Consider the following 27375-nt stretch of genomic DNA (forward strand, 5'->3'; position numbering starts at 1 on the left):
AAAGAACCAATTTTTAAAAAGACATTTTAATTTTAGTAAAATATACATAACATAAAACTTACCATTTTAACTCTCTTTAAGGGTCTGGTTCGGTAATGTTAAGTATACTGACACTATTGTGCGTGTAACTTCTGACGCACTAGATAACCCAATAAATTTCCCCCCTTCCCTGCAGTAAGAAAGCCACCCCTACAGCCAGAGCAGCTGTGGCAGATTTGATGATCTTGGGCAGAATATTCCCCTCTCTACCCCCCAAAAAGGGAAAGTAGTTGTTACCTTGGGGAAGTTACTCAGATTCCTAGAAAAACTTTCTGCCGGGTTGGCTGTCATGGTGTGAATTAAAAGGTTATGTCAGAGGTTAAACTATGCAATTAAATCAAGAAAGCAGATTATTTGAGTAGCTGACATTAACTTTTGGAAAGAGACAGGATTAGCTGTACTTAGTCACATAGAAATCGCGTGAAATGAACAATGGGGAAAAAATTATTCCACCAGGTACTTCCCTTGAAAGAAAATCATTCCATCTTGCACCTCTAATTTTTCATCTTAATTCTGTTACTTCACGAGGCTCATTATCCTTTTCCAGATTTGCACACAGTGAATGATGCATTGTGACAGGTTGTTTTTGTTTTTCTGCTTTAAAAAATATTCCCTCTCTCCCTAAATAATTATCTGCAAATTAACCTTTTCTCTTACTGGAATATTTGTGGAGATCGAATACAGAAAATAGAAACATGTAAGTGAGCCTCTTTAGACAGGAGATAAATTCTTCGAGGCCACCAGGGTATCATTTAGTAACCTCCTGGTGTAGTCTGCTGGCTGGTCCCCCTTTTGACCTGAAAGAGTTAATGCTCTATTGAAAGTGTATGGATTGTCCCCAGCTTTTCTCCCTTGGAATGCTCTGACCCATTAATAGCAGTAATAATAATAATAGAAAACAATCCCACTTTGCCTCCATTACTCTGGAACTGTTAATGGTATCCTAATGTTTTTTATTCTCTAAGTGTAACTGAAAGCTGACATTCTCGTCAGCTAAAATTTCCAATGTAGTGTGTTTTTTTCATTGCTGTTTTTACATGCCATGCAGGATGCTGAGTAAGGAATAAAGCAGAGGCTTATAATTGGTCTTTTAAATCATCATAAACATTTATTTTTTCCCCCATGGCTATATCTAGTGCCAATAACTCAGCCATAAGATGATGGGGAAAACTATTTAATGATACATCACAGCTCCTTTCTAAATTCTTACCCAGAACAAGGCAGGGAGAATAACACATGACATTTGGTTTGCTCAAAAGTTGATATTAAAAGAACAAAAGTAGATTTTTTTTTTGTGGGGCAGCATCAGCAGTGCACCCAATAGTCCTCTCTTTTTTGATACAATTTTTTTTTTTTAAGAAAAGCTGTACATTTTTGTGTTTTTATTATAATTAACTACCAAAAGTAAAATAGGGCTCTACAATGTTTGGGGCAGAACCACGGCTTCTGATCAGGGAGCTGACTTCTATAAAAGGCGATTAATGATGATAACCCGTTCTCGGGCTATCCAGACATTACAAGCCCTTGGCACGGAGCCTGTCACATAGTAAGTTCTAAATAAAGATCAGCTTTGTTGGTACTGTTGTTGAGGCAAAACAAAAAAATCCATCCCAGTTTTGGGTCTTAAGGTCACATGCCTGTGGGCCAAATGAGTCCCACCTAGTGCATGGTACAAGCAGAAAGCCTGCCTTGGTTATCGTCCCCAGAAATAAGCACGTATATTTGAGTGACGAAGTTTAGACACAGTCGCAGACTTCAGAGGTCTCATACTGCTGGTGGGATCAATCACGCACCTGCTGATCTGGCTTCGAGAGTGGTCTTTGCTCTTTTTCCATCCTCTCTGTCCATCTTCACCTCGGCATGCCTCCCGCCCCACGCGAACACTCCGCAGCAGGCAGATTGCGTTTGCCGCCCCTCGTCAGACTTCTGCTCTCCCCTCCTTCCCGGTCCGTCCCTAGGACCATCTCTCAGTCTGTCCAGAGGTCCATTTCAGCTCTGAGTCTCCTTTTTTTCCCCTGACTCCTATCCCCCACTCTACATTTTGCCATATTCCACCTTGTTTGGGGATGTTTTTGAATTCTGCATTTTGATCCTCCATAAGCACGTGTTCACAGTCAGATACCTCTCTGTATCTTCTTGGGATCACTTAAATCCAATGTCTGCAAAGATGCGGAGGAGAACACTGTCCCCCCCTTTTTTTACTAGCAGCAACATGACACAACCACACACATAGTATGTTGGAGCTCTGTGGCTTCCTCATTCATGGGTAATTTCAATTGATCACAACAAAGTTTCATGAGATTGGCATTACTGGTAATTTAGACACGTTATTTAACTTCTTATCAGGGCCTCAATTTCTTCAGCTATAAAATGGGGATATTGATAGCATATACTTCGTATAATTAAATGAGTACAGACACCCACACATTCGGAATGTACCAGATACAGGTAGCTGCTGCTGCTGTTTTCATCATCATCAATATCTTTTTTTTTTTTTTCACTATTCCACTGTTACTGATGAAAAAACTGATGCCCAGAAAAGTTAAATGACTTGCCTAGACCTCAGGTCTTTCAATGCTAAGTCCACATCAAAGATGTTTCTTGCAGCGGTATCTCAGTTGGTTAGGCCTCTGACTCTCCATTTTGGCTCGGGTCATGATCTCTGGGTCGTGAGATCAAGCCTCATGTCAGGCTCTGTGCTGGGCGTGGAGCCTGCTTAAGGTTCTCTTTCTCTCTATCTGTCTCTCTCTCTCTATGTCTCTCTCTCCCTCTCTTAAAAAAAAAATGGGGGGGGGGGGGCGCCTGGGTGGCTCAGTGGGTTAAGCCGCTGCCTTCGGCTCAGGTCATGATCTCAGGGTCCTGGGATCGAGTCCAGCATCGGGCTCTCTGCTCAGCAGGGAGCCTGCTTCCTCCTCTCTCTCTCTCCGCCTGCCTCTGCCTACTTGTGATCTCTGTCTGTCAAATAAATAAATAAAATCTTTAAAAAAAAAATTGAAGGGATTCACATTTATTTAGAAATGTCATTAAAGAGAAGCTTGACAGGAACATAGCCATACAGTGCAAACCCTCCTGGAGAATCAGACACCACCCCTCGTGCCGCAGCTCCACTGCCTCCCACCTGTGCGGCCTCTGTTGAGTAGCCATGAGAATGCAATGGGAAGAATAGTGCCTGATGAGAGAAATTGGGTTTACCCATAACTTTATCCAACGCAATGTATTTCATTAGTGCACTTGTAGGTAGGTTGTTCGAACCCTTGGTTAACCATAACAAGAATTCATTTTATTGTTTTCAGAAGCCATTCTATTTTTCCAAAGTGTATAGCAATTAGTTGTATGTCTACCGTTATTTGAAATGATCGGGAAAATGGTCCCATCTTCACAGAGGAGTCAGGGGCCTAGATGAGAAAATCAGTTTGATACAATCATCTCTGTTGGGGAATTTATCTCTCATAAAACCCAACTGGTAACATGACAACATGCCCGCTTATAGACTAACATCAGAACTTGTTCTCACCACTCTGATCCGGTCTGTACCTATGATCTCTTCACCATTATAACCGAGGAACAACCTTCCCTGTTGCTCAAGTATCTGTCTGACCCGAGGGGAAGCAACTGGTGGTTGGTATATAGAAGAAGTATTAGAGAATAGGGGACTAAGCCAACTCTTTAGGTGACAATTGAAATACCAATTTCAAACTGGCTTTTGCAAAAGAAATAGTCTGTTGACTCGGGCAACTGAAAAGTCCAGAGGAGCATCTATGTAAAGAGAAGGCTGGATGTAGGGTGTCAGTTCAACAGTGCTCTTTCTTCCAGTTCTGGTCCCTCTCACTGGACTTCATTTTTATGGAAAAGCAAGATGGCCCTCAGCAGCTCCAGGCTTACCCTCCCAGTAACCCTAGTAGAAAATAAGATGGCTTTTTCCAGGTCAGTCTACCAGGGTCAGTTCTAATTAGCCCTGTATAGACCAACAACTTATCCCCAAACCAACCAGGGGGATGCAGTTGACTGACCAGTTATGCCTGGGTCATAGGCACACTTCTAGGTGAAGTAGGGGACGCATAGTAACTCCCCCCTGCTCCCCCCACCAAAAAAACAAGATGCTCATTCCATCTGGAATGGTGAATGCGAGGTAAGAAAAAAAAAAAAAAAAAGAATGTCAATACCAGGGGTAGATGAAAAGGGCAAGTCAAGATAGCCGGCAAGTTGTGGTGTTCTTTCCTTTCCTCCAGGAGCTTCCCTGAGATGGAATGCAGCAGCATCTCCATGTTCTCTGAAATTTCACTACAGTCCAGCAAGAATTTCGGTACAAGAAAGATTGATCATAGACTTCCCCAAGTGGGAGTTATTAATGGAAATGCCACCTTCTTGTAACCTTGTTTCCTGCTGGCAGAGGCTTTTCAGGCTGAGTTATAGGGAAATTCCAGCATATTGTCAGATTTCACAACAACATTAAGTGGGACTTCCTTTTCATATTTGCCACCTCATTTATTTTGTGTGCCCCCATGTTATTAGTTTTACTGCCCATTAATCATTATGTATTACCCAATATAATAAAGTGTGCTTTAGAGGAGATAGCTTCGGGTCTGGCTGTGGCAGTCACAGCTTAGCCATGCCAGGAGGAAGCTTGTGGGCAGCAGGCAGTGCCCCTGTCCTACCCATTTACAGAGACACTTCCAGGAACACCTCTTTCTTCCCAGGTAGACTAACCCAGGTTTCTTCTGCCTTTCCCAGTTGGTCAGAGAAATGTCTAAGGCAAGTAGGTCCACTCGCTGTAAGGAAAGATGACTAACCACACTAAAAATGTTTTAGAAGAAATTGCTTCACAAAAGCCTGAAATCTGAATTGTTTACAGGAAGAAAGTGAAGACCACGATACTTTATTTGCAGTGATTCCCATTACCATATAATACAGCAGTCTTTCTTCTCCTTAATTTATCCTATATATTTCTTCTATGTTGTCTTTTCTCAAAATACCAATATTACCAAGCCCTTCTGCTGGTGAAGAACTTTTAAAGGATTCCCGTTGCCCTCCTGCTGCAGTCTCACATTTTCAGCCAGTGTTCGAGCCCTTCATATCTTCCTTTACCCTGACTTCTTTCCCACCAATCCCCAATATAGTCCCTTTTCCTTACCGTTCACTCCATCCATCCGATATGAGGCATATCGGGTTTTCCTCATGTATTTCCTCCTTTGTGGAGGAACTGCTCACCTCCTACTTCTCCTGCCTGTGTCTGATTCATCTTCAAGGACGAGTCTTGCTTTGTTCATGTAGCATTAGCTAGTGACCGAGGATCAGGGTGTTTTGTCCTCTTTGTACTTTCATATGCCCACACCGCTCAGCCCGGAACTATGCCATTTATCAACGTCCTTGGCTCTGTAGTGTTCAGTATTGTCTGTTGCCTCATGACCCCAAGGGTCTATGGCACTGTCTGGTTTGTCATTTTGTTGATGATGTAATGTGTCAGTCTGAGGGAGAAGAGTCACCCGGCTCTTTCCTTGGCCCAGGCATGAGCATTCCCATCGAGTGATTTTAGCATTTGGGTTCTGTGTGGAAAAGACCTCTGCAAGAAACAAGGTTTGGGGGCTATTGGAAGAAGTGAAGGGTATATAAGATAATTTGAAAAGTGATGAAAAGTCTTAAACAATACAAAAATAATTCATTTTGCATCAAGAGTGAAAAGTCAAAGCTAATGATACCACAGGCCCCTGGTATATGGCTATGGAACAGAAATCCTCTTGGCATTCTGCTGGTTGTAAAGAAATCCTCCTAATGAGTGTAAACATTGCTCATAAAAGAAGACATATGGCACAAACTAATGTTTACTGAATACTTATATGTGCCAGGCATCATGTTTGGGCTCTTCCCAGAGAATCCCCCTAACTACCCGGTAAAGAAGGTGCAGTCATTATCTCTGGTTTACAAGTTTTACAAATTTGTCATTATAACAAACTGTAAAATGTATAACAAATTTACAAATTACAAAATTTACAAACGAGGAAATTGAGTCACAGAGGGATTGAGAGCATCAAAGGTGACATAATTAGTGTAGATTGGAACTGAAAAATGAACTTAAGTGGTCTGATGCCAGACTGGTGCTTGTTGTAGCATTGCTCTAAAGATTAAATTATTACTGAATGCCAGAGAAGCAGTTAATTAGTGGAGTGAAGAGATAACATGGTACCCATTGGACATACCACTTCTGAGGAACCTGGAGTCTAATGTTTTTATTTTCTAGAGTTTGGGAATCTGTATATATCCTCAGATGGGTCCCCCACAAATGGGAAGGGACTTCTATTCATTATATAGTGTTATCACTTCATGTGTGTCCATCTTTGCTCAGCACACAGATAATAACATCTTGGAGGAAAGTAGGTACCTTATCTTGTATTTCTGAGGCTTCAAAAACAGTGGGAGGAGCTTAATTCCTGGGTTGTTGAGGTAAAGATAGCCTTGTAGAGCATCCCAGTGGCTTTGCCAAGTCAGGAGGCCAACATTTCTTTGTCTGCAAACTCAGGGAATTTTAAAAGGAATGGGAAGAGAATTGAGTTGAGTGCTTGTTCTGAGATTTACATGAGATAAGAACCATCAAGAATGGTTCTCAAGTCATCAGGAAAAGGGAAATCATAAAATATTATGGAGAATTGTCCAAATTCACATTAAAGTACGGAATTCAAAATATCTGCAACAGATAGCTTTTTCTTCAGTCAAGCATCAGCTGAAGTGATAGGCTTGGGTTTAAACATGGGATGGGGACCCATAGAAGATAGAAATCTTGAAACTCAAGAATGACTCTCCCTCATGACGTAAGCAGCTCATGACATAAGCAACAAGTAGAGACCATCACCTCGTACCTATTACAATGGCTGTTAGCCAAAAGACAAGAGATGGGATGTGGGAAAAAGGGGACCCTCGTGCACTGTTGGTGGCAATGTAAACTGGTACAGCTACTATGGAAAACAATATAGAGGTTCTTCCAAAAATGAAAAATAGAGCTACTGTGTGGCCCAGCAATCTCTTTTATGGGTATCTACCTGAAGGAAATGAAATCGCTATTTTGAAGAGGTATCTGCGCTCCTGTTTTCATTGCCACAATATTCACAATGGCCAACACATGGAAACAACACAAACGACCATCAGTAAATAAAGAGATAAAGAAAATACAGCTTGAATATATAAGGGAATATTATCCAGCCATAAAAAAAGAGGGAAATCCTGCCATTTTCAACAACATGGATGGATCTTGAGGGCATTATGCTAAGTTAACATAAGTGAGAGAAAGGCAAATATTATATGATCTCACTTATATGTGGACTCATAAATAGCTAAATTCATAGAAACAGCAGAATGTTGGTTGCCAGGACCCGAGGGATGGGGGAAATAGGGAACATTAGTCAAAGGACCCAACTTCCAATTATAAGGTGATTATGTTCTGGGAATCTAAGTGCAACATGGAAACTATAGTTAACAATTCTGTACTATATAGTTGAAAGTTGCTAAGAGAGTAGATCTTAAATGTTCTTACCACACACACCAGAAAATGGTCATTATGTGAGGTGATAACCAACCCTCTTGTGATAATCAATTGACAATATATATATGTATATCAGGTCATCATTTATGCCTCTTAAACTTTCACAATGTTATATATCAATTATATTTCAATTAAAAAATGATACAGCATTTACCCACAGTGAAAATTAAGAGCGTAGACTCACAGGAAACAGTTCATTTATCCAAACTCCTGCCTTGTCTGAGAAGCATTCATTCTAGAGTCTACTCTCACTGAGATGGATAGTGACTGAAATGACTCCCATTACATAAGTTATTTTGTCTTGTTTTCCCACCTTCCTTCATTTGAGCTCTCTCTAAATGTGAATGTACAAGTGAATTTGAGCAAAATCACTGGTGTCTGATATAACCTCATGCTGTATAAGAAAGAACTTCGGAAATTATAAAGCAACAAGGAAGTGTTTGTTACTATTATACTTATCCTCTGTTACCTTTATGACCAAGCACCGTTCTGAACCATAAAACAACTCAGTAGTCACTCATTGATAGATGACTTAATTCTGGCTTGACACTTTAACATTAAATTGAAATCTTACTTAAAATATATCCATAGAGAGATTGTTATTCATATCCACACCAAACTGAAAAACACACTTTCTATCAGGTCTATAAATAACTCAGTCACTGAGAATTTGAAGTGGGTCTTTTTTTTTTTTTTTTTTTTAGTACAGTCAGCTCTCAAAAGGGGAGAAAATAGTAAAGCAAAAGTGCAAAAATAATGTTTGACCCTAAAAAATACAGATACTCAATTTACATAACATCATGTAAAAACATCTTTCTAAGTCTCCATCCAAGAAATCAATCAGTTTGACCTTTTAGTTATGCTAATGGTTTTAAAGAGACTTATTAGAATTCTTTATGTTGTACTTTATTTTGAGAGTACTATAGTAGATAACCACAGAGAGCAGAAGCCACTCAACAATCAAAAGCAGAAGAAAGATGTGCTGTGGAAGCAAGCCATACAAAGAGTAAATGGTAAAAGGAAAGGGTCGGGCGGCGAGTGGAATCACAGATGCAGTTTGTGTTCAGAGTGAAAGCCTGTTCCCAAGGTACACAAGAAGGAGCTGGAAGACAAATAAGGGTGTTCTTGCAGGGGTTATAAACAAAACTGAAGTTGCGCTCAAAGGAGGTAGAAATGGCAGAAAAGGTTAATATTATAAGAAGTGAAGTTAAGCAAAAGGAATGACTAGTATAAAAAGAGAAGATTAATGAATAGTGATAGTTAGGGCAATAATTATTAAACCCTTGAAAGTGACACCAAAGAACCCAAGGGCTGTACTAACAAAGAAGACTCTGAGCGCTTTGAGGAAGTGAAGCAGCTCGGAGGTGTGTTTCTCCCAATAAAATTTGGTTCCCCCTCCCCATCCTGGAGAAAAGGGACATCCATGTGCTGTAACCACCCTTCACCTTCTCCTTCATTTATCCCTACAACAAATATTTGTGTAGTACTTCCCTGTGCTGAAGAGACCAAGTCAACAGGACTAAGAAAGTGATGGGTGGCATTTATCAACCCTATTGATCCTGTTTCACAGGTGGAAAAACTTGCTACTTTAGACAGTTTATTGGACTCTCAAATAAGCCTTTTATTCCCCCTCAATTAAATAATAAAATTAGTTTTTATTTGTTTTGGTTCTTTTACTTAACCATATTCCCTTTTGGAGATGATGCTATTTATCCAATTTTTAAATTAATTATTATTTTGAATGCCAGTTGTGAGTTGTTCTTGTTGTTGTTTTAGTTAGGTAAGAGTTTCCCCAATAAGCTAGATAAGAGGGAATGCAAGAGATCACAACAAACAGCTCTTGGGAATGGGTTTTTCTGAGTTCTTTAGTCGTCTCAGTGGAATCTACCCAGAAATATGGTTATATATAGATATTTTTAAATAATTTACCCATTAAATTGAACCAGACTCCAGTCCCTTATCCACAAAAGAGACAATAAGTGGAAAAAGGTGTCATTAGAATGTTTTTGGTGCAGTAAATTCACTGTTCTTTACCTTTGTCGCTTATCATTTGAGTCCAGGAAAGAAACCAAAACAGGCATAAGATTTCAACTTTTAGTTTGTAAGAGAATGAACTTCCAGTAACAATGAGCTTGTGTAACAGCACATGGCAAAGATTTGAAGGACTTTGGGAGGGCCATGCCCACACTCATCATCAAAGCAATGTGTTTTATTTGTTCACCTAATCTTCCCATATTTTCTCTAGATATTTCCATTTTAAAATAGACAATGTTTGGAGACAGAGTAGAAGAGATTATGCAAATCTCTGAATCTTAATGAGAAGTTCATTATTGAACATTTGACATGAATTTCAAGAAATGATGAAAGACCCTGGGATTTACGAGACTTAAAAGAAAAATCTCTTCTCCTGGAGAACTTGGAAATTGCCAGTAAAAGAACTGAGACCCAAATGACAGCAGATAATGTATAAACCAGATTACATTATGCCCTATGGTAATGAATAGGAAATGGGACCCAGTGATAAGCTTGGAATGATGATCAATATTTGGAATACTGAGATAGGCAGGAAGGTAATTAGGCCCATTATGGACATAGTTAGCACAGATAACATAATTTGAGAGATTATACATTTGGATATTATGGGGAACTTTTTTTCCTAGGCTAATGGATTTGCAATGATATCTATTCAAGCACATAAGACATTTTGCCTCTAGGGAAACTACTAAAAAAATCAAATATACAAAATTTTCAGTTAAGTGTAATCTAAAATAAAAAGACAAAGTGGGATGTATTGGAGAATAAAGTGGTGTTGTGACTTCCTACTTGGAATTTATAATAGTTTTTCATTCAAAGAGTTTTAAGGCTATTAATTTCACATCACAACTCCCCATGAAGCAAGTAAAGCATTTCTATTGTATTTGCCCAAGTTCGTTGCTCATAATACAGCAATGCCAAATTGATAATGAAAGCAAGCTATCTTGCCGAATTCCCGGTCTTCTTAAGTTTCATGCTGTGACCCCTGAATAGCATTGCAATCATTCTATTCCCCAATTTACTAGTGGGCACAATTCCTCTATTTTAGAGGGAGGAACACTAACTTAATTAATTTTCACTAAGTGCCTTGAGGGCCATTGATGTTATTGAAATGTGCAAATTAATACATTATTTATTCTTAATTTATCATAAGTATTTATTAATTATAAGGCTCTAGCTGGGAGAAAAACTTGCCACATATACAAAAGTGAATACCTTCCCCCAAATAATTCCTTATGTTCTAATAAGAATGTATTGGAAGCAATTTCATCAATAATGGAAGATCCAATTACTGGTCTTCTGGATTAAGGCATTCTCTTATTGCAAGATTTTAATGCTAGGACGGGAAGTTCAAATATTGCCAGTGAAATCTCAGACTAATTAAATGATTACAGCCTTAAGGAAAGGGCAACCAAGACTACCCTCTCAGTTTTCCCAATGATAGTCTCTATATGCAGTGAACAGATGTGGACATATACCCTATTTCAAAAGAAAAAAATAAATGTAAGGAGTTGTTTAAAAAAAAATCAGTTCAACTTTTGAATAAAAAAGAAATGATGCCATTTCTTTAGGAAACCCTCATCAGCTTTTTGCGGAAGGAATGGTTGTAGTTAAGAATGCAGTGGTGGAGGACACCTGGGTGGTGTAGTCGGCTAAGCATCTGACTCTTGGTTTTGGCTCAGGCCTAATCTCAGAAGAGTGAGATCGAGCCCCAAGGGGGGCTCCATGCTCTGCACGGAGTCTGCTTGAGTTTCTGTGTCGCTTGCCCTCTGCCCCTCCCCTAGCTCGCACGCGTATGCGCGCGTGTTCTCTCTCTCTCTCTCTCTCTCTCGTAAGTAAATATAACTTAACAACAACAACAAAGAATGCAGTGGGGGACCCAAACAAATGAATTCTGCTAGGCCTTCACTTATTCAGATGTTTAGAGGTGACAGTAATTGTCACCACTGTTTTATGAGCATAGACCATGTGGCAAATCCTCTTTCATGCTTGTCCTACCGTCATTTTACAGATAAGGAAACTGAAGCACGGAAGGGTTAGTAACTCAGGAAACAAGTGGCAGAGTTGTTGGCACGTCTCACAGCGTCCCTTCTTACTCACTATTTACAATACTCCAGACTTCTGTTCTCTGTTATGCTCATCACCTGCCTGTAGGGAACCAACAGTGGTTTGTAGCCGTGGGGCAAAGGCAGGAATCCAGGACTGAGTCAGAGAAACTGAGGTCCACATCCAGATAGTCCTCCAGCAAGGCCTTTCTGTTTTGTAACACATCAACATGGGACGTTCTCCCTAGAAGGTAGGGGCCGTGGTTTCCCAGGGTGTGAAGGATCCATTTTACAGGCTCCTCTTGACTTAGTAGCTCCCATGCCACCTGTTTCATGACCATTTCTCACATAGAGAAGTCTTCGGTCCTTTAAATCCTTGCACCCATTCTCTTCCTAACACTGTATTTTTCTGGATGACAGGGAATAGTGGATAGATCTCTGGCTTGGTGGCGCAAAAGGCATGATCCTGAAACTTCCCTCTACTGTTTGTGGGAAAGGCTTCTGGGACTCAGTCAAACCAGCCCTTCCTTCCTTTAGGAACAGATGAATCTTTGAAAGTGCTATACCATCTTTTTAAAAAAAAGTCAGTGATGTCTCTTTCTGCGGACTTATTTTAAGGAAGAATTTGGCACAGGGAAATTTAAGAGAATATTTTTATTATATGACCTTGAGAACAATTTTTATCATGTAAGGTCCCTCTTCTAGCACCCTTGATAACGGTTCTATCATTTGTTGAAAGAAGTTTGTGTATGTCAAGTTTGTGTTCTTTGATGGAAAGATGAGTTTTCTCAGAGAACATGGTCACTGGACATAGAAGCCATAAGTTAAAATAACAAAGCCTTACTAAGAAAGTGAGAAGGAAGATTTATTCCCTGGCATTGGCAAGTAAGTGAGGCTGGCCTGGAAATCATTGAACAATCATATTAAGATTAGTTCTGTAGATGCTCAAAACGGGACAGGTAAATGCTCAAATTTGGACAGAGTCCACCCATCCTGAGACTGATAACACATGGTAATCATAGATCACCCTCTCAGACAATTGCTTCAAATCAGCCACAGCCAATATCACATCCACTGCAGAGAAAATGTGAGGAGTCGTCGTATTTGGGGATGACTTCAATGGAATAGAATGACTGAGGTTTTGAATTTGATTAATTACTTTACATTATCACTTCAGAGAGACCTCTGCTTTTAATGGGAACCTAGAAAAAATATAATTGGTATAAATGGTTAGGCTAAAAATAGACAGCGAATCTTCCCATTCTCAAAGCTACAGAATTTCCTAGGTAATGTCAACCTAAGTTTGAAACGGTGAGAGTAAGAAAAAGGGAAGAGGGATTAAATGTGCCCATTTATTGGAAGCCCTGGGACACCTAGAAGGGATGTGTAATCCTGGTCAAGGCCCACATCAGAATCTTCGTTCACTTGGAACTTCAGCTCAATACCCCTGCGAATTCTTGCAAAGGCTTTCCAACTTTCAGATTTCCCTCTCTCACATCAGCCTGCCATCGCTGCGTCCTGTTGACTCCCCAGGAATAAATAGAAACAATTCTTCCGAGCCTGACAACCCCTGAGTTCACATTTACAACCCAGGACTCAAGCAGTTTTGCTTTTAATTTTACTATCACTACATCCAATACAGCTAGGTTGTAATTTTGGCCAACGTCAGTTGATGCTTCTAATTTGTGGCTTCTATTTATTTTTGTAAAGTGAATTAATTCCTGGCTCTATTAATCCAGCAAAATCCATGAATCCTTAATGTTCAGTTTGCTTAGAATGAGTCACAGTGTATTTGTTCCTTCTCAAATATGACTTCTTGCTGAGCGTTGGATGAGCTCCTCTTAGATAGCGCGCCTTATATCTTGGATGATTTATTCGCTTTCATGTTCCGTAGAATTTACTGCAAAAGGTTGACATGAATACTTACAGTTTGGGCTCTAATATAATCTCTTGGATGGCAATTAATAAATAAAAGATGGTTACTATTGTTGACAGAGGAGCTAAGCTTTCTCAGATAGCGTTCTTCATCTTCTTGTTTTCACCACACTTCACGTCAGACATCCTGAGGGGTTGATGGTGTAAAATATTTTCTGTAAACTCCAAAGCTTTTACTGTTGCTTCAATACCCCAAACCTCTATGTTGCCTTTTGTTTTCTTGTCAGAAACGATCTTATCCAATTTCTGTTTCTTCAACTTGCCTTCCTTCCTGAGAATATTAGAAGTATGCCTCTTTTTGAATTCAGTAGCGACATAGTCTCAGTGTTTGTGACTTGCAAGTAGCATCTGAAATCTGTCCCCGAAATCTCTTGTAATTTTTTTCCACTCAAGCTCATCTCGGTTGGGTTGGTCCAAGATATACTGTTGCCTATAAGATGCAGTGTTTATTGTCATCATGTATGTTGTCCAAAGTGCAGAATTGCCTCCTGTAAGTTAATGATGAAAGTAGAATTACAGGAACATCTGATCTTTGTAGTTTGCCTACTTGGCCCATCTCACGGGACTAATCTAGACTGATGATCTTCTTCTAGAGACGAGGACTCTGTGGGCCAGTTTAAGTAGCTTGACTCTAATCGAATTGAGGGCAGAGGCCAAGTTTCTCTTTAGAGCAGAAATGCAGGAGTGAGGCTGCCTAAGGACATTCCCGGTTCTGATGCAGAGGGAGTGTGTGATTTTACAGCCGTTATTTCTCTGCTCTGTGCATGAGTTCCCTCATCTATAAAATGGGATTAACAGTAATAACTGCCAGGATTATAGGAAGGTAATACAGGTAAAGCACTTAGAATAGGACAAAGCTTGTCATGCCATGTTAGCTATTAGAATTATTATTATTCTATGTTTAACATATCTGGAACATATGGAAAAGAGGCATTGAGCAAGGTACTTTAGGTACATAATCCTTAGTATGTACTCAATCTGTATCTGTTGAAAAACTGCAAAGTAGTTTATTCCCAGAAACGCAGATGTGGCCTCCATGTGGTAATAACCTCCTTCACAACTGGAGAGGATCGTGAGATGTCGCCCCAGTGGAAAGGGGCCCTGATAGAATTATTTCCATCTTTAAAATAATCTTCGTGCTGCTGGTATTTAGATAGCCTAATCCTGCTATAGCCAACCAGAAAGCCTGACTGTGGCTGGGAATGGAGGTCACGGCATGGGGGCAGGGGGCAACTACAGGCCCAAATGGTGCCAATGAAAGATATTATATATCAGAAAACAAATTACTAGAATTCACTTAGGTTTGGGGTTTTTTTTGTTTGTTTGTTTGTTTGTTTGGAATTACATATTACACTTAAAAATTACCTTTTTTCTAGATACCCAAATAGAAATACAGTTTTGGACAATAAGCATTGACACAGAAAAGTTATTTTCTTTCTTGCTTTGCTTTATTTATTTATTGACTAAATGAATTGCATTCATGATACATTAATAGCCACTAGAGTGAAGTGTTTAATCATAAAAATTACGATCACTTCAATGTTGATTTCTATGCATAGTATGTTACTCAATAATCACAAAAATGATCATGGAAATGGTAGAAGCTACCATGTAGGGGCACCTGGGTGGCTCAGTCAGTTGAGGGTCCGATTCTTGATTTCAATTCAGGTCATGATCTCTTGGTCATGAAATTGAGCTCTGCATTGGGCTCTGTGCTCAGTGGGGAGTCTGCTTGAGACTTTCCCTTTCCTTCAACCTCCCCCCCCTCCAGAGCTTGCTTGCTCGCTCTCTCTCTCTCTCTCTCTCTAAAAAAAAAATATATCTTTAAAAAGCCACAATGTAGGGAATACTTTGGATGGACACTGTGAGAGAAGCCCTCTTGATCTTAGATGCCGTGTGCGTGTATGTGTGTTTCTGTGCGCGTGTACAATCTCTATAGACTGCTAGAAACGTTCAAATTCATAGATATCTGTGTATGGGCATGTATACACACAGGCATATTTATATAGTATATGTTATTATTTTAAATCTTACCACAACTTCACACACAAAGAAAGGAAACTAAGGTTCCAAGAACTCAAACCACTTGGTCAAGGTCACGAAAAGTTGGCAAAGCTGGGGTCGAACCCCAAACCCCACCCACTCAGAAACCCCCTTTTTAAAGATACCCAAACAAATATTTTTGGAACAGCAGACTTTTCCACTACACCACACCATGCCTTATTGGGGGAAGGGTCCATTTTTGCCCTTTCTTTTCCAGACTCTCCAAGCAAAGATTTCGGTCCAACTCTGGGTTTGAAAAAGTCCAGTTCCTTGGAGAGCCTCCAGACTGCGGTTGCTGAGGTCAGGAAGAACGAACTTCCCTTCCACAGGCCCCGGCCGCACATGGTTCGCGGCCGGGGCTGCAACGAGAGTTTCCGGGCAGCCATTGACAAATCCTATGACGGACCGGAAGAGCTCGAAGCCGGTAGGACTAAGGGCCTCCTTACCCGGTTTCTTCATCTCATTATCATCCGCGAATCATAGCCAAGGATGTGTGTGCTTAATGACAAAGAAAAATGATTTAAGGATCACAATTATATTTTTGATATTAAAAGTAATTCATTTTCCTGAGATGTTTTGCCCTTTGGCTTAACGAACGTGGAATTGGCTGACACAATATGCAATTTATTCGACAGTGCAAACGCTAAAGAAATGTCCCCCTTCACTTTCCTACAAGGACCAACTGTCATTTGCCCTTAGGCTGGGAGCACTAAGTATGCATTTCTTGACATTCTTATTCGAGTCATTAGAAGCAGCCTCAACCTGAGGACTGACTGCAGTAATTGGGTAAAAGCAGTTGGGTTACATGTGTCCTCAGAAACCTCTCCTGGAAGTAAACTCGCCCTGTTTGTTTGCCAGCACACGGGCTTTCGGAGCCAATGGAGGTTAACAAGCTGTCTCTCAGAGATATTCGTGCTGTGCCACGGATCAGACCTTTCCTACCACTGTCTGAACCACCCACTGCTCCCTCCTCCCCACAGGAAACCTTACTTGAAGGAACCAGATTTAGGCAGTTGTCTCTTCAAAGGGTCCAAGTAGCCACGTGCAAGGGTAGAACTCTGGCGTGGTTCCTTCATCCCTCTGTATTTTACATTTAACTTTTCTCGATACACTAACCGTCAGTGCCCCTGACCGCATGTATTGATTTTTCTCTCCGCACAGACGGTCTGTCTGATAAGAGCTCTCACTCCGGCCAAGGGGCTCTGAGTTGTGAATCTGTCCCTCAGGGGAGCCCTGAGCTGGAGGACGGGGAGCAGAAAGCCAGGAAAATCAAAAAACCGAAAGAGAAGGAGAAGAAGAAGGAAAAGGGCAAACTGAAAGCCAAGGAGAAAAAGCTGAAAGAGGAAAATGAAGACCCAGAGAGGAAAATAAAGAAGAAAGGGTTCGGGGCCATGCTGAGGTAGGGGCGTGCTGCGAAGGCACCGCGGGCCTTGTCTTGCTTTTTGGTTTTTCCTGGTGAAATCGCTCATCTGTGTGTATCCAGAAAACAATGGCAAGTGTTCCCTCCTTTTTAGCTAAGTGCATAAAAATCTCAACGGCGAAGGCCGTTCCTTTCCCGCAGAATTAGAAGGAGCCTTCCTGGGTGGCCCCCGAGGTCCCCCGGGATGACAGGAGGCTGTGTTCAGTTTGCTGGCAACGAAAGGCTGATGCCTGGTAGAGGCATGGGCTGTGCTCGCAGGCCTTGGTTTTTGCGGTGAATTAAATGCGTCCTCAGCGTGGGGAAAGCGAGGGGCAAGAGGGAGTCCCCCGCCATGGCGTGTATGACACCCCAGGTGACTTAAAGAAGACAGAGTAGACGGACCTCACTCACCCGCCCCGTAACTGGAGGTTGCTGGCCAGGCCTGTGAGCACATTAGCACCTGCAGAAGCGGGGAGCGGTCCGTGGAGTGGTCACTGCATCTAGGGTCAGAGCACCCCGTCCTCCGTCCGTGACCCTGCACACGTGAGCTGCCCGGCTTCATGGGTGCTTCACTTCCCCAAGCCTTCCTGTCTTCACTTCAACAGTGAGGCCAGCGGACCTGCTCTCCTGACTCAGTGGGGTCATGAGACGCGGTGTCAGATGCAGCCAGCCCAGCCGCTGGGCTTGGCCCCCAAGGGCACCATCAGAAACCGACTTTGGCTCCTGTCCTACAGCTAATTCCAAATGTGCTTTGTTGATGCTGAAACGATGTCCACGATTCAGTGACGTCACTCCAGCCGATGGCTTTCTGGTCACTTTGGGTATTAAAACAACCTCTGCCTCGGAGTCTAAAATGCCAGTCTAATGTTAACCGAAACTTCCCCTCCCTGCCCCTCAAGTCTCTACCCCAAGGTGATGTGGGGGCAAGATCCCACCTTCTCCTGCTTCTCAGTCTCTGGACCCAGGGGGAAGGGAAGGGAAGTTTTAGAACCAGGGTGGAATTGTCCTTAACTGGTGTCTGGATCTGGTATAATCTGGCCGTTGGGGGCCTTTGTGGGTGAGTTTTATAGATTTTTCAGTGGCTCCTTGCTGTACCAGTCACTAAACAGGAGAAACTTTTCTCTACTGATATCCTGAGATCCTCTGACCCTTAGCCTCTGACCTCAGAACCACACCCTGAGGTTTTATATTTGTGTGTATGTGTGTGTGTGTGTTCTGCTCCCCCCACCCCCCCAGCTGATAGCCTTGGATGGTGTCAGTTGGAGATGCCTATGTTTACTTGGCTCCCAGGAGTTGCCTATCTCTTGCCCTTCCAAGTGATAGAAACCCAGCCTGTTCCCATTGCTCGCCTCTCCCCCATTCTGCCATAGGGATGTCCCAACCAGCCTGACATGTTCAGATTTCTCCAGAGCAGAGTCCAGCCCGGTTTTGTGCCTCCCCAGCTCTAGAGCCACGAGCCAAACCCAAGCTTGCATGCACAGGGAAGGAAGAGGGGCAGTGAGTGTTTGTGTCTCAAGCAAATGGGGAGGATGACTGTCTCCTTTCATATGACTGCCTTCAAATTCTCTCAGGGGTCATCTTGCAGACTCCTCACTTATTTTATTGGGGGAAATGGGGGGAAGCTGCCCTTCCCATTATTTTCTTTGCTCTTATAACTTTCCATCGCAGAGAATCTCTCTCTCAATCTCTATCCTTCTTTTATCCAGGGGCTGAAGGTGAGGGATGGGAGTTGATGTTGGCTACCTCTTAGTCAACTCTTAGGAGATATCTCTCTCAAGATTACTGGGTGGCTGGGGCGCCTGGGTGTCTCAGTGGGTTAAGCCTCTGCCTTCAGCTCAGGTCATGGTCCCAGTGTCCTGGGATCGAGTCCCACATCAGGCTCTCTGCTCAGTGGGGAGCCTGCTTCCCCCTGCCTCTCTGCCTACTTGTGTGATCTCTCTCTCTCTCCCTGTGTGCCAAATAAATAAATAAATGCAATCTTAAAAAAAAAAAAAAAAGAATACTGTGTGGCATTTGTCCTAGGATGTTTTTAGTTTGGGATTTTTTAAAAAGATTTTATTTATTTATTTTAGAAGGAGAAAGACACAAGTGTGAGAGGGGGAGGAGCAGAGCTGGGGGAGGGAGTCTCAAGCAGACTCCTCACTGAGCACAGAGCCCAAAGTGGGGCTCAATCTCATGACCCTGGGATCACAACCCCAGGCACAACCAAGCGTTGGATACTTAACCGACTAAACCAGGCAGGTACCCCAGGTTTGGGATTTTCAATGAAAATTTCAGACAGAAACAGAAAGCTCTATTCCGTATCTGTCGTTCACATGTAATATGTGAATATAAATATAATCTGTTATTATATATAAATATGGAAAGAGAGAGACTCGTTGAAACTGCAAAATCACATTTAGGCAACACAGATAATATTGATAGCAGTAGGGCACGTCTCAATAAATGCTGGTTTGTTTTCCCTGGTGGTCTCTATAGACTCTGTCTTTCCATTTGACATTTTGAATGTTAAACTTGCCCTTTTTCCAGGTAATTATTATCATTGCCAGAATTTGCGGGCTATGCTTGAACCATCCTGATAACAATGACACACACAATCCAAATATATAGATGGGAATTGCCTTTGGATTTGTGGAGGTCAGAGGTTAAACAGGACAGGCTCTGTATGTGGAATGCTAAATTCAATCCCAGCTCCTCCTGTTCTCTATCTAGGTAGCATTCAGCATACTGTTCAATCTGTGTGCCTCAGTTTCCTCATCTGAAAAATGGAAATAATAATAGAACATACCATTATTATGGGAATTATATGTGTTTAGTTACGTGTAACATGCTTATAGAACAGCACCTGGCTAGAAATACACATTCAATAGATGTTATGGTAAGCAGAATAAAGGCCCCTTAAAGATGTCCACAGCGTAACCCCTGGTACCTGTGAATATGTCATGTTGCATAGCAAAGGAGAGTTAAGGTCCAGATGGAATTAAGGTTGGGGATCATCTGACTTTAAGATAAAGATGATCATCCCAGATTCCCCCCATGACTCAAAGTAATTATGAGAAGCCTTAAAAGTAGAAGAGAGGTCCACCTGGGAGGCTCAGTGGGTTAAACCTCTGCCTTCGGCTCGGGTCATGATCTCAGGGTCCTGGGATCGAGCCCCATATCGAGCTCTCTGCTCAGTAGCGAGCCTGCTTCCCCGTCTCTCTCTCTCTGCCTGCCTCTCTGCTACTTGTGATCTCTGTCTGTCAAATAAATAAATAAAATCTTTAAAAAAAAAATAAAAGAGGAAGATACGACTGAAGAAGAAAGATACAGAGGAACACAATGTTGCCAGCTTTGAGATGGAGGGAGGTGGCCATGAGCCAAGGAATGAGGGCAGCCTCTAGAAGTTAGAAAGGGCAGAGGAGGGAATTATGTCTGGAGAGCCTTTAGGAAAGAACCCAGCCTACCAAACCCTTAACTTCAGCCTATGTCTGTTTTTTAAGCCACTATGTTTATGATACTCTTTTACAGCATCAATAGAAAGCTAAAATAGTTATTATAATTATTAGTAGTACTTCTACAATATCATGGTAATTTATAAGAAAACAAGTTTCTCTTTAAGGTGTTAAAAAACAAAACAGATTTAACTAGAGTAGTCTACAAATAAAAAAAACTATTAAAGCCTCACATATCCCATTTTTCTAGAATATTACTGAGGTAAGCCTTCACTTTATATTTTGCTTCAATGACTCAATTTGGCCGATTCATATTCTGCTGCTGGAACATAGAACCCATTCCTTTTGTTGTCTGATATACGCTATATTTGCCCATGGTGGAAATCACACGTCCTAGATCCTTTAGACATCTAGCAACTCCATGTTGTTTCCTTCTGCGGTTTTAGGAAAATTAAGATCTGAAAGGTGGTGTTTGAGTTTATCTCCCGTGTAAAAATAGCAACTGTTTTCCATAGCCTTTTGCATCTGAGTGTTTGAGCATATCGGAGTTGCTGCTGCATGCACATTTTCACCAACAAAGAACACAAAAGCTGTTGCCATTAGCCAACAGATTTTGCTTTAATTCTCATCTGTTGCTCAGATGCTATTGACTTCGCTTCTTTCTTATTTAAAAAAAGATTGATTGCTTTAAAGTTCTCTAGAAGGTAGATGTGTGGCTTAAATATGTATTATTTGTTCCATTATCTGCATTTCACAGCCACTCTCCTGACAAGGAGCTTTAATGCAGGTTGTGCCATGGACAGTGGCACCTGGCCAAGGGCACGTGTGGGGACGAAAATCATCTCCCTCTCCTCACCGAGCTACACATCGCCAAAGTGTGAATGTGTTAGCAGGGGCTTTGCTCTGGCTTGTAAAATGCTAAGTGTTGTGTGCTTTTCTAATATTAGCTGGTCCATTCATGTTAATGATATGTAGTCATAGAGTTTAGCTCATTAGTTAATTTGACCTACTCCTGATCCTTTTGAAAAAATTATGGGGATCTTGTTAACTTGTATCTTTAAATGTGTGGTCTGGTGCCAGTATGCTTAATGCTTTTCATTCTTTCTTTCTTTCTTTCTTTCATTTTTTAAGATGTTACTTATTTATTTAACAGACAGAGATCACAAGTAGGCCGAGAGGCAGGCAGAGAGAGAGGAGGAAGCAGGCTCAGAGCAGAGAGCCTGATACGGGACCCTGGGATCATGACCTGAGCCAAAGGCAGAGGATTTAACCCACTGAACGACCAGGCAGCCCCTTTTCTGATTTCAGAATTACCTCCTCATAGAGTCAACTGTAGCTCTGACACAAGCCATGAATTATTATGGAAAAATATGCAGCTCAAGATTCTAACAACTTTGTTAGTTTCCCTGAATCCTCTGTTTACCTGCTGTTGAAAGAGGACATTGGGGAATCAAGATGCTTAAATTTTTTCATCACGTGTTGGCTTCTTTATGGCCTTGTGCTCTTCATGGCACTAGACTGTAGAGATAATGCCTGTGGCTCCTTGCAGCCAAAGGCTAAAGCCCAGACCCACTCAGTAGACAAGCCAATTGCCATCAGCCCCCAGCTGTTCTTCTGGGGTCTAGCAGATCTTTTCTAAGCGCTAGAGAGAAATAGCCTTTAGCTAACAAAATCTTGCACAGTCTAGAGCAGAAAGCCCAGCATGAAGTCCCTAATTTCTTAATTATTTAATAGCTATGTGGATCTTTGATTCTTTTTTTTTTTTAAAGATTTTATTTATTTATTTGACAGACAGAGATCACAAGTAGGCAGAGAGGCAGGCAGAGAGAGAAAGAAGCAGGCTCCCCGCTGAGCAGAGAGCCTGATGTGGGGCTCGACCCCAGAACCCTGGGATCATAACCTGAGCTGAAGGCAGAGGCTTTAACCCACTGAGCCACCCAGGTGCCCCGGATCTTTACATTCTTTAAACTGATTTCTGTCCCAAGTCTGTGTTTAAAATCATTCCTTTATATCATATTTGCTGCTGCTTCCTTTTGATATTATAGGCCACTCACTTCAGAGACCTTTGAATTATCTACTTGTGCTGTACCCTGAATGGAAAACCTTGCTGTTAATCAAGTACCTTTTCTATACTCTTTGTGTGCTTTGGTACCTAAGGGAACTTTGCATGGTAAATTCCTTCTTAATGGATTAACAAATAACAAAGTGCTACACTTGCCCATAGAGAGGTTCATCTCTGTTTTAAAAATTTGCCCATAGTCATTGATTAATAAACTATGTTGAATGCTTAGTCTTTGCCAAGCACCTTCATAATCAGTCTTCATTTATTCCATATTGTTTCCTGAATGCTCCTTTTGCATCAGGCAGTGTTCTAGACCCCAGGCAGACAGTGATGAAGTCCTTGCTTTTATGGGTTTGTTGTTGTTGTTGTTGTTGTTTGGGGTTTTTTTGGTCTTAGAAAAGGAAGGAAAACTCAAAGACTTTTGAATTTCTTTTGGTGAGTTTAAAACAAAACAAGCAAAATATCACCTAAACGTGTAAAGTACTTGTAGCAAGGGATTTCCCAGGCAGAGTTGGGACATTGGGCTCAGCTACCTCGGACAAAGCACTTCCTTGTCAGCTTGAGGGAATCAATAGTCAATTTATTTGGTGCTGAACAAGACATCCAGGCTGCGGCTCTTACGTGATTTGCATCCCGGTGAGGAGAAGAGAATAAACGCTAACTCAAGATGACTGAGATTATTTTGGACTCTAGTAGGTGTTATGAAGAAGGTGAAGTCAGCGGGATGGTGTCCTCTTCCTCACAGTGACTTACTACCTAACAGACTGTGCACCTGCCCAGGCCACACTGAATTTCAGCAGATTTGTTATCAGAACCTCGCATGCTGTGGTACTAAATGCCAAATCACTTTATGCCTGCTCTTTTTTTATTTTTTATTTTTTTGCAGCATAGGAATATGAGGTTGCTTTTAAACCAACTTCACATAAAGCTGTAACAGAACACTAGCCCAAATTGTGTCTGTTTTAGCATGCAAAGGCCTGTTGCACCTGAGGTAAACAATCTGAAGACACGTGGGCTTTAATCTAAAGGGCACACTCGATTTGCAGCTGTGTGTCTCCACTCTATTCCTCCTGGCCCATCAGTTGGATGTTTTTGTTTGTTTGTTTGTTTGTTTGTTTGTTTTTAAAGTAGGCTCCACACCCAGTGTGGGACTTGAACTCATGACCCTGAGATCAAGAGTCACATGCTCTTCTAACTGAGCCAGCCAGGGGCCCCGGTTGGATATTCTCCATTGTTTCTTCTCAACTCAGCTAACATAGGTGTACGTCAGTGATACACTGGTTTAATTTCTATATAGAGAAGACTAAATTATGAGCCCTAATGGCATAGGTTTTTTTTTTTTTTAAATCTAAAGGCACCAACTTTTTATATATAAGCTTTGCATGTGCTAAAGCACTTACATTTCATTTGTTTTATACTAAAGTATAGTATTTTATCAAAACTAAGGCATCTCCATATGACATCTTGCTGTGGATCGTTTTAAAAAGAACACTTCTTCACACACACACACACACACACACACACACACCTTTCTCCTCCGCCACAAACAACAACCCAGACATCATCACCATTGAATTTATACTTAACCTACTTAAACAACCGTCCCTTACAACCTCTGTGGCCTTCATGAGTCCCTTTGAGTCATCTGCTCAGCAGTGAGTGGGGGATAAGAACACGTCCTCTTCCAGTTTTGTGAAATTGAAGTTAATTTATGTAAGCAGAGCTGTCAGGATAGTGCCTGCCTTGGTAGGTTTTTCTCCTTGTCTTACTGCATGGCCCCACTCAGCCAGCCAGCCATCAGCGTTTGACTTGGAGCCCCCTAAACTTCTGTTTCAATTCTATAAATTTTTCCTCTAATTGCTATTTTGTATTTCAGGTGAGCATGCTCTGTTTTCTTTAGACTGGACAGTTTAGCTTTAAAAAGCTATAAGAAGTCATGACATCATAAAAATCATTCAGTCCTTTCTATTTTATAAGCTTTGGGTCACTCCTTTCTAAATATAACCTTGAACTATTTTCAAAGGTTATCTCATCATTTGGTGGCATTGAATACAAGTGGGAAGGGGACTCAGATGGAGGAACAGGCTTTCCCCCCCCCTATTTTTTTCCTTCCTGTGTTTCAGACCAGAGTAAATGGATGGGTTTTGGACTTGATATTCTCAATGCATGGCTCATAGTTCTTTCATTGGGTGCCTTGGAAGTTGTCTTATAATACATTACCCATAAAGATACATTTTGACTTGATTTTTAAATTAGGTTAGATAGAGACGGAATACTTAAATCTCCAGGGAGCATGACATCTGTCGTACATTTCTCCTCTTTACCTTGATCCCATAACGGCTGTTATAGGTCTCATGTACAATAAATGTAATGTGGCTGTGCCTGTCATTACCTCTTTCTAGATAGTGGCTGTAAAACGTCCGGGCATCCCTTCAGCTTTATGGGTATGAAGGGCAACCTGTCTAATGTAGTCGGGCCAATGAAATTTTAACAGTCATTTCCCCAAAGGCAAAAGGCCAACAACAGGCTAGAGATAAGGTGCTTTGCTTCATGAAGTAGAGGCCAGCTTGAAATATGAAATTTCAGATGAAAAATGAAAGCCAAAGTAGGTCAAAGTTCTTAATTCAGCTGCAAGTTGTATATGGAAATACATGGAGAACAGAGAACCTTACGGATCAGGGCAAAATGGCTGCATATATTGAGCCTGAGAGAAACATATGACTGGCAAAAAATGAATTTACATGGCAAAGGCTACTCACAGGTGCAACCATCCATCCTTCTCCCTGGCTCACCGTGATGGAGCGGGAAAGGAATCGAAGCCAAAGACACACTGAAATTTTGTGAGGCTCCTTTTTTGTCTTTTGGGTAACAGAATTTTCTCACCTCACAGTCCGTCTTAAATTATTTACTTTCTCTTTCACGATATGAGCCATGAATATTTTGTCTCCTCATTTTGTTAATTTGCCAATTTCCCTCTGAGCTAAGTGCCCTAGCAATTTTAATTTTTCATTCGAGTTAGGAAGAGCAATGACCGCCCCCACCTTTTTTTTTTTTTTTTTTTTTTTTCATTATTACTATCACAGGCCTGGGCTCAGAATGCTACTTTTTATGACCAGCAGTGTTGAGCCCATAATGGAATTGCAAAGTAGAGAGTGTAATATACCGATATTGACTTCCATTAAACTCAGTGGTGTGATCGCTGATAATATTTATATATTTATGTATTATACATCCCAGCTTTTGTTCGTTTGCAACTAAGCACCAGAGAGGAAAATTAGCATCATAATAGGAATAGATTGCAGACAGGAGAATGTAAAGAAGTAGAGGGAGAGCTTCCATAAATAGGGCAAGGGAGACAAAATGATGAGGGTGGAGGCAAGTATGGTAACTAAAGAGTATAGATTAAATTTGGATCGGACACATTGAGGGTTGTGTGGCCAGCATTTATTTCTCAAGGGAAAGAAGACTCAGGGACAGGCAGGCTGCTTGGCTGATAGGCTAGGGGGCTGAGTGTGTCGACAAGTGAGCCACTGCAGTGCCCAGCATGCAGAGTTTGTGTGGTGTCTGACTTCAGTAATTTTTTTCAGCTGTCGTGCGTGTCTGCAAATGTTTATCACTCTCTCTGTTTTCTTTGAGTATATGTTCATAGAGGGGCGAGGGGCATAGATGGAGTTAATTAGTATACAAGTGTATGGGTAGCTTGTTTTCATTTGAAAAGCTGATTGCTGTTCATCGCCTTCCCCTCCTACCGTTCGGAATCTCGATTCCTCTGGAGCTCTGTTTATGGCTGCCCAAAGCAGGATGATTTCCTCGTACTTTTCATAATAACAAATGATCACGTAGAGTGTCAACCAGAAGGCTGATTTGTTTAATTAGGGTTCTCTTCTTCCCTTAACATGCGTGCACAACTCCCATTAACGTTAATGTGAATTACGAAAGAGCACGAAGAAAAATAGATCCCTTTATCTCATTACTTTTCTTGGATAATGAGGTTTAGATTTGTTAACAGATCAGAACAAAAGTCCAGTGGAAAAAAAAATTGGCTTAACTTTTAAAGAAATTGATATGCTACAAAGAATTTTCACAGGCACTAAAGTAGAAGATACACATTAATAAATAAACTTCATTAGCATTTAAGGTGAAATATAATCATTTAAAATGCTGGATTAAGAAAATGCAAAGGATTTCCTAATGGACCTATTTGCATACTCATATTAAATAACTAATAAAACATATTAACAGCAGGTTTATTCATATATATAAACACCTACCACTTCCTAGTTGAGACTGCATTTGCCTAATTTGCTTTGTACCATGTCCAGCGCAATGTCATGTCCTTGTGCAATGTTTACTTAATACTATTAGATAATGACATGTATAGATTTAATAATTTGCTTGAGGGGAAAAATGAAATTAGTTCTTTGTTTAGCACCTTTTATCTGAGAACTTCAATGTAATTTACTAACATCCATCTTTAAGATGCATGGGAGAAGAGGGTGGCAAATGGTAGCTTCACTTTGCAGTAATAAAGAATGAGACATTGAGAAGTAAAACTGCCTGCCTAGAGCCAGACTTTGAACTGATGGCAAGACCAAGTTCCCTCTTAATCACGGCTGCTGCCGTATTAGCATCCAAACATGCAATGACACAGCGTGTTTGGATGCTAATACAAAGTATATACAACTTTGTATATACTTTGATACACCCTGTAGAACCCATACGTTTTTATTTTTGCTACTCACTGGATTTTTCTGTCTCTAGTCAATCTGTGAAACAGCAGTTTAATAACATGAGATGGTTCATAATTAAGGGAAAAGACTTGACTCTTTGGCATAATAACCATATAAGAGAGA

At 41.1% G+C, this 27375-nt stretch overlaps 1 protein-coding gene across 4 annotated transcripts in view; it reads left to right on the plus strand.

The window, feature by feature from the left end:
• The window catches only part of PARD3B (par-3 family cell polarity regulator beta), a 1037391-nt gene that overhangs the window by 715823 nt on the left and 294193 nt on the right, over window positions 1-27375 (plus strand). For all 4 annotated transcript variants that reach the window (XM_044241394.1, XM_044241395.1, XM_044241397.1 and 1 more), the window contains 2 exons: window positions 15845-16051; window positions 16789-17026. In XM_044241394.1, the coding sequence (XP_044097329.1) occupies window positions 15845-16051; window positions 16789-17026 (445 nt within the window). The remainder of the gene's footprint in view (window positions 1-15844; window positions 16052-16788; window positions 17027-27375) is intronic.

The sequence above is a fragment of the Neovison vison genome, chromosome 3 (assembly GCF_020171115.1).
Source record: "Neovison vison isolate M4711 chromosome 3, ASM_NN_V1, whole genome shotgun sequence".
NCBI lineage: Eukaryota > Metazoa > Chordata > Mammalia > Carnivora > Mustelidae > Neogale > Neogale vison.